The 6,898-nt window shown below is 41.4% G+C and overlaps 2 protein-coding genes across 2 annotated transcripts; one reads left to right on the top strand and one right to left on the bottom strand.

Moving 5' to 3' along the window:
* Nucleotides 1-1,272: 1,272 nt before the first annotated feature.
* LOC125545068 (tobamovirus multiplication protein 2A-like) lies at nucleotides 1,273-3,015 on the bottom strand (the record flags this gene model as incomplete). The annotated part of the gene is made up of 4 exons (XM_048708927.1): nucleotides 1,273-1,683; nucleotides 1,766-1,963; nucleotides 2,739-2,843; nucleotides 2,923-3,015. Coding segments are annotated over 4 exons (483 nt in total), but the record flags the coding sequence as incomplete, so codon positions are not given.
* Nucleotides 3,016-3,897: 882 nt separating this feature from the next.
* LOC125545067 (tobamovirus multiplication protein 2A-like) lies at nucleotides 3,898-5,776 on the top strand. The gene is made up of 4 exons (XM_048708926.1): nucleotides 3,898-4,126; nucleotides 4,206-4,310; nucleotides 5,086-5,283; nucleotides 5,366-5,776. Exons 2-4 carry the CDS (start codon nucleotides 4,239-4,241, stop codon nucleotides 5,450-5,452), a joined length of 357 nt encoding a protein of 118 aa, XP_048564883.1. The 5' UTR covers nucleotides 3,898-4,126; nucleotides 4,206-4,238; the 3' UTR covers nucleotides 5,453-5,776.
* Nucleotides 5,777-6,898: the final 1,122 nt, after the last annotated feature.

Below are 6,898 nucleotides of genomic sequence, written 5' to 3'. Positions count from 1 at the left end.
CCATACGGTGCATCAGTCCGGGCACCGCAACCGCGTCGTGGTGGATGTCATCGGTTCGTCCCAGGATGGATCCATCATCGACCTGATGTCCACCAGCACCCAACGGGTTTCGGGCTCCGACGAGAAAGAATAGGGCATGAGAGACGACGGCGCCCTGAGTCCCGTGAGCCGGCTCGTGTCCCATGCCCTACTCTACCTTGCCGGCGGCCGGAATAATACTCTGAGGGGCGCAGCTGACCGCCGAACATGCCCAAGAAGGAGCCGGACGAGTGGGGAGCGAAACCGGACGAAGCTCCGCTCAAAGATCGCTACGTTGCATCTAACAATATGAATTTGATGTGGAATGCATTTTTGGAGGCATGACCGGTCACTATCCGCGAACTCACCCGGGCGCGCGTCCGCGGGCGTTTGAGGGATCGGATTTGCCAAGTCCGGTTGTAGATGCTGTTAGAGATTTAATACGAACTACATATATTAGAATCAATATTAATCATTGTGCGCTTAGACATATTTTAGAGTGTAGATTCAATCATTATTTTCCATATATAATTTATATTAAAATCTCTAAAAGGACTAATATTTAAAAACAAAGGGATTATATATCACTTTGATGAATCAGATTCTAGGGTGCCCTGCGACGTTGTCAAATATTAGTTAGGCGCATAAACAAACATGAGGTCAAGACTAATTATGCACAGTTCTTCCGCATCAAATTAATATTGATAGGAAGTAAGAAAGATAATAGTAATAATACTAGGAAATAAGAAAACGCAAAGTCTGAACGTTTTTCCACCATGGTTAACCCCTGCGTTGCTAAGTGGGCAGCTTTGGCCTTTGATCGCTGGTGTCCCTCCGATCATGAATGCATGGCAGATGCAAGCCCACATGTTACACGGTGACTGCCAAGAGGCAAGTCACCTGATCTTGGTCCGAGGCAGACACAAGTACGCAAAGATGTCGATGGACAAGAGGAAACGAACGTGGACGAGAAAAGTGGATCAGGATGGGAACGCTTAACGGCACGGCCAGGTGCGGGTGTGATCGATTTTGTATAGCACTGTGACCGATTACATGGTTTGGGATTCCAGCCCGACTCAAAATCGAACACACGTATTGAAGGTCCCCTAACCCCAAACCACAATACTCTACCTTGCGTAATAAAAAAGCGTAACGGTTTTGGATAGCGCCGTAATAAAAAAAGGTTTTGGATAGCGCTGTAATAAAAAAAACGGCGGTCAAACACAATACTCAATCTTGCGTAACACAAATAAATAAACCCACAGAGCTCAAACACGCTTCAGTGCACAATGCAAATCGGTTCACAGATTGAAGTTCTATACAAGGTTCCATGGGAACATGTACACAATAGAATGTCCTGTATGGCCAAAATTAAGTTCAATTATTGCAAAGACTGAAGGATGCGGAGATTTCTGACTATGTAAATGAAGGAACTAGGACTGGCGAATGCAAGGGCTCGCCACATCCAACACGACTTGGAAACAACAGATCACCCAGCCACATGCTACATGCAAGTCGATGTTATTGCACAGCTGGCTGTAAATTCGGAGACCAGTACTGAATTGCATCGACCAAGCATCAGAGGATTGTGCATCTGCTTCTTTGTTCTGCGGGAGATATCGTGGCCTGTTGAAACCTGTTTGGATCAAAGGAATCCACCCCATACTGCCACAACACAAGGGAGTTAAAAATAAAAGCATTTGCGCTGATTGGACGGTAGTAGTAATAAGGATCAGCAGTGTTATACCTTGTCTCTCATTCTTTGGCTCCATGCATCGTTCCTGATTGGACGGTAGTCAAGATTGGGCACCCTGGGATCGGTAGCAGTTTGCTTATTCACCAATGGCTGACGGACTCCGGACCTCGGGCCAATGTACTCATCATCACTGTCATAATCATCTTGATTGCCTGACTGCACTATGAGGGCTACAGTGAACAACAGTGCCTGCAAAGATGGTGTTAGTGAGGAACCATGGGATGCTTTAGCCTATTGTTACTGATCTAGGGCATCAAATCTGATTCCAGGATTTCAGTTTTTCTGGTAGTTTTTATGTCAAAGATATGGGAGCAACTTAAGTATGGCATGATGAGAGATGTGCACATTGAGTAAAAAAGATAACAGCTGCCACTTCTTTCACGAAAATGCATACACAGGGCTGCACATGCTAGTATGGAATATATAGTGTGAAAAATTAACAAGTCATCAGTAAGACCTGTCATTTTACAGATTACAACATATTCTGTTGATTTTGCTGTCTAAGCTAGCAAGCCTTGATATCATCTAGTACAGCTAGAACCATGACATTTTTTTTGTTGGGGTTTGTGATGATATCCTTTGCAGGTAAGCTGCACAAAACATATTAAGAAACTGAGACTTAATGTGGAAAATCAGATGCTGTAGTTTTTTGTCAGATGCATAGGATCTGGATAATAAAGCAACAGAGTCAGAGATAGGATTGTTATCTAAACAACAGTATTACCATATCACAAATTTATCTCTGCATAAGCTTAGGAATGTGTGACACAACATTACAAGCATATAAACAGAAGCATGGAGCGAGTTTCTGATCCCCTGACTGTTAAAATAACAGTTGATCTTTAATTAGACCAGATTTAGAAGTGTCACAATAACAAGTTACTTTATTGGAACAGATAATAAATCTAGGTTGTTCCACAGATGCTTCATCAAATTACACCGAAGGAAATTGTTCCGCTTTTACCTCAAACACAACAGCTCCAAGTGCGACCCATTTTGCGGTTCTCCAATTTTCTTTCAGGAAACTGTAGATCATGTCGAAGTTACCAGTTTTATCAACTGGAATTACCTGCACAATAAAAATGAATAAACTCGAAGTTCCCAGAGAAACAATCATGAAAAACAAACAAGAGATGAGGCCTACTAACATCTTTCCAGCTATGGTCGAAGAAAATGAAGCATCCTGCAGCAAGCTCTACTAGTATGAACAAAATGATGAGGAATGAATACTTTTCTGAATGTCAAGGAAATCATAACATGCAGATTTGTTACCAATAGCATCCTAAATCAATCACACAATGTAAAGCAAAACATTTACATAAGACTGCATGTAATTTGTTTCTGAACTAATCATACTATGAATATCCAATAAAATTTTGTCTCATTACTTAATCAGAAATAATATCCCACATCATATTACATGTTGATCTCCATGAGAACAAGAATTTATATAGATGTTTTTTTAATGATTGATACCTTGTTACACAGTGATCCATTGTATTATTGTTTCGTGATGGATTATATACTTATATTATTAACATTTCGCCTGTGCAGTCGTAGGCGAAGTTCCGTCATCCTCCCGGGGTCCCGAGACTCCGACCTTGGAGATTATTAGTTTCTGCAGTTGCAGCCTCTGAGTGGGTCGGTTAGCTAGACAAGAGACAAGACTTTATATTAGAATGTTTTTTTCATCGTAACCGCGCTAAAAAAATTGAGTGCATTTTGGTTATAGGGGGGAAGAAGGCCATGAATTAACTTGAAACCTACCATGGATTCTCGTGGAGTATAAGAATGCAAGGATGTTCGAATCTTTCTCTCATAATAAAAAGGTCTCATGCTAATCGAGAAAGAGACCTCAACGGGAGGTGGAATGAGAAGGTTACGGACGAGTACAAGCAAATGTAAAACACTTGAAGTGCTGCGGCGAGATAGGGGCTACGGCGTTGCTGAAAGACGTTGATTATCTTGCCTGTCATTTTGTTGAACTATTCAACAATATACCATGGATTTATGTGTAACTAAGGTAATCAATCATTAAAAAAACATCTATATAAATTCTTGTTCTCATGGAGATCAACATGTAATATGATGTGGGATATTATTTCTGATTAAGTAATGAGACAAAATTTTATTGGATATTCATAGTATGATTAGTTCAGAAACAAATTACATGCAGTCTTATGTAAATGTTTTGCTTTACATTGTGTGATTGATTTAGGATGCTATTGGTAACAAATCTGCATGTTATGATTTCCTTGACATTCAGAAAAGTATTCATTCCTCATCATTTTGTTCATACTAGTAGAGCTTGCTGCAGGATGCTTCATTTTCTTCGACCATAGCTGGAAAGATGTTAGTAGGCCTCATCTCTTGTTTGTTTTTCATGATTGTTTCTCTGGGAACTTCGAGTTTATTCATTTTTATTGTGCAGGTAATTCCAGTTGATAAAACTGGTAACTTCGACATGATCTACAGTTTCCTGAAAGAAAATTGGAGAACCGCAAAATGGGTCGCACTTGGAGCTGTTGTGTTTGAGGTAAAAGCGGAACAATTTCCTTCGGTGTAATTTGATGAAGCATCTGTGGAACAACCTAGATTTATTATCTGTTCCAATAAAGTAACTTGTTATTGTGACACTTCTAAATCTGGTCTAATTAAAGATCAACTGTTATTTTAACAGTCAGGGGATCAGAAACTCGCTCCATGCTTCTGTTTATATGCTTGTAATGTTGTGTCACACATTCCTAAGCTTATGCAGAGATAAATTTGTGATATGGTAATACTGTTGTTTAGATAACAATCCTATCTCTGACTCTGTTGCTTTATTATCCAGATCCTATGCATCTGACAAAAAACTACAGCATCTGATTTTCCACATTAAGTCTCAGTTTCTTAATATGTTTTGTGCAGCTTACCTGCAAAGGATATCATCACAAACCCCAACAAAAAAAATGTCATGGTTCTAGCTGTACTAGATGATATCAAGGCTTGCTAGCTTAGACAGCAAAATCAACAGAATATGTTGTAATCTGTAAAATGACAGGTCTTACTGATGACTTGTTAATTTTTCACACTATATATTCCATACTAGCATGTGCAGCCCTGTGTATGCATTTTCGTGAAAGAAGTGGCAGCTGTTATCTTTTTTACTCAATGTGCACATCTCTCATCATGCCATACTTAAGTTGCTCCCATATCTTTGACATAAAAACTACCAGAAAAACTGAAATCCTGGAATCAGATTTGATGCCCTAGATCAGTAACAATAGGCTAAAGCATCCCATGGTTCCTCACTAACACCATCTTTGCAGGCACTGTTGTTCACTGTAGCCCTCATAGTGCAGTCAGGCAATCAAGATGATTATGACAGTGATGATGAGTACATTGGCCCGAGGTCCGGAGTCCGTCAGCCATTGGTGAATAAGCAAACTGCTACCGATCCCAGGGTGCCCAATCTTGACTACCGTCCAATCAGGAACGATGCATGGAGCCAAAGAATGAGAGACAAGGTATAACACTGCTGATCCTTATTACTACTACCGTCCAATCAGCGCAAATGCTTTTATTTTTAACTCCCTTGTGTTGTGGCAGTATGGGGTGGATTCCTTTGATCCAAACAGGTTTCAACAGGCCACGATATCTCCCGCAGAACAAAGAAGCAGATGCACAATCCTCTGATGCTTGGTCGATGCAATTCAGTACTGGTCTCCGAATTTACAGCCAGCTGTGCAATAACATCGACTTGCATGTAGCATGTGGCTGGGTGATCTGTTGTTTCCAAGTCGTGTTGGATGTGGCGAGCCCTTGCATTCGCCAGTCCTAGTTCCTTCATTTACATAGTCAGAAATCTCCGCATCCTTCAGTCTTTGCAATAATTGAACTTAATTTTGGCCATACAGGACATTCTATTGTGTACATGTTCCCATGGAACCTTGTATAGAACTTCAATCTGTGAACCGATTTGCATTGTGCACTGAAGCGTGTTTGAGCTCTGTGGGTTTATTTATTTGTGTTACGCAAGATTGAGTATTGTGTTTGACCGCCGTTTTTTTTATTACAGCGCTATCCAAAACCTTTTTTTATTACGGCGCTATCCAAAACCGTTACGCTTTTTTATTACGCAAGGTAGAGTATTGTGGTTTGGGGTTAGGGGACCTTCAATACGTGTGTTCGATTTTGAGTCGGGCTGGAATCCCAAACCATGTAATCGGTCACAGTGCTATACAAAATCGATCACACCCGCACCTGGCCGTGCCGTTAAGCGTTCCCATCCTGATCCACTTTTCTCGTCCACGTTCGTTTCCTCTTGTCCATCGACATCTTTGCGTACTTGTGTCTGCCTCGGACCAAGATCAGGTGACTTGCCTCTTGGCAGTCACCGTGTAACATGTGGGCTTGCATCTGCCATGCATTCATGATCGGAGGGACACCAGCGATCAAAGGCCAAAGCTGCCCACTTAGCAACGCAGGGGTTAACCATGGTGGAAAAACGTTCAGACTTTGCGTTTTCTTATTTCCTAGTATTATTACTATTATCTTTCTTACTTCCTATCAATATTAATTTGATGCGGAAGAACTGTGCATAATTAGTCTTGACCTCATGTTTGTTTATGCGCCTAACTAATATTTGACAACGTCGCAGGGCACCCTAGAATCTGATTCATCAAAGTGATATATAATCCCTTTGTTTTTAAATATTAGTCCTTTTAGAGATTTTAATATAAATTATATATGGAAAATAATGATTGAATCTACACTCTAAAATATGTCTAAGCGCACAATGATTAATATTGATTCTAATATATGTAGTTCGTATTAAATCTCTAACAGCATCTACAACCGGACTTGGCAAATCCGATCCCTCAAACGCCCGCGGACGCGCGCCCGGGTGAGTTCGCGGATAGTGACCGGTCATGCCTCCAAAAATGCATTCCACATCAAATTCATATTGTTAGATGCAACGTAGCGATCTTTGAGCGGAGCTTCGTCCGGTTTCGCTCCCCACTCGTCCGGCTCCTTCTTGGGCATGTTCGGCGGTCAGCTGCGCCCCTCAGAGTATTATTCCGGCCGCCGGCAAGGTAGAGTAGGGCATGGGACACGAGCCGGCTCACGGGACTCAGGGCG

The sequence above is a fragment of the Triticum urartu genome, chromosome 3, assembly GCF_003073215.2.
Source record: "Triticum urartu cultivar G1812 chromosome 3, Tu2.1, whole genome shotgun sequence".
NCBI lineage: Eukaryota > Viridiplantae > Streptophyta > Magnoliopsida > Poales > Poaceae > Triticum > Triticum urartu.
The sequence above is the reverse complement of the archived record's forward strand: the minus strand, read 5'-3'. Positions and strand labels throughout refer to the sequence as shown.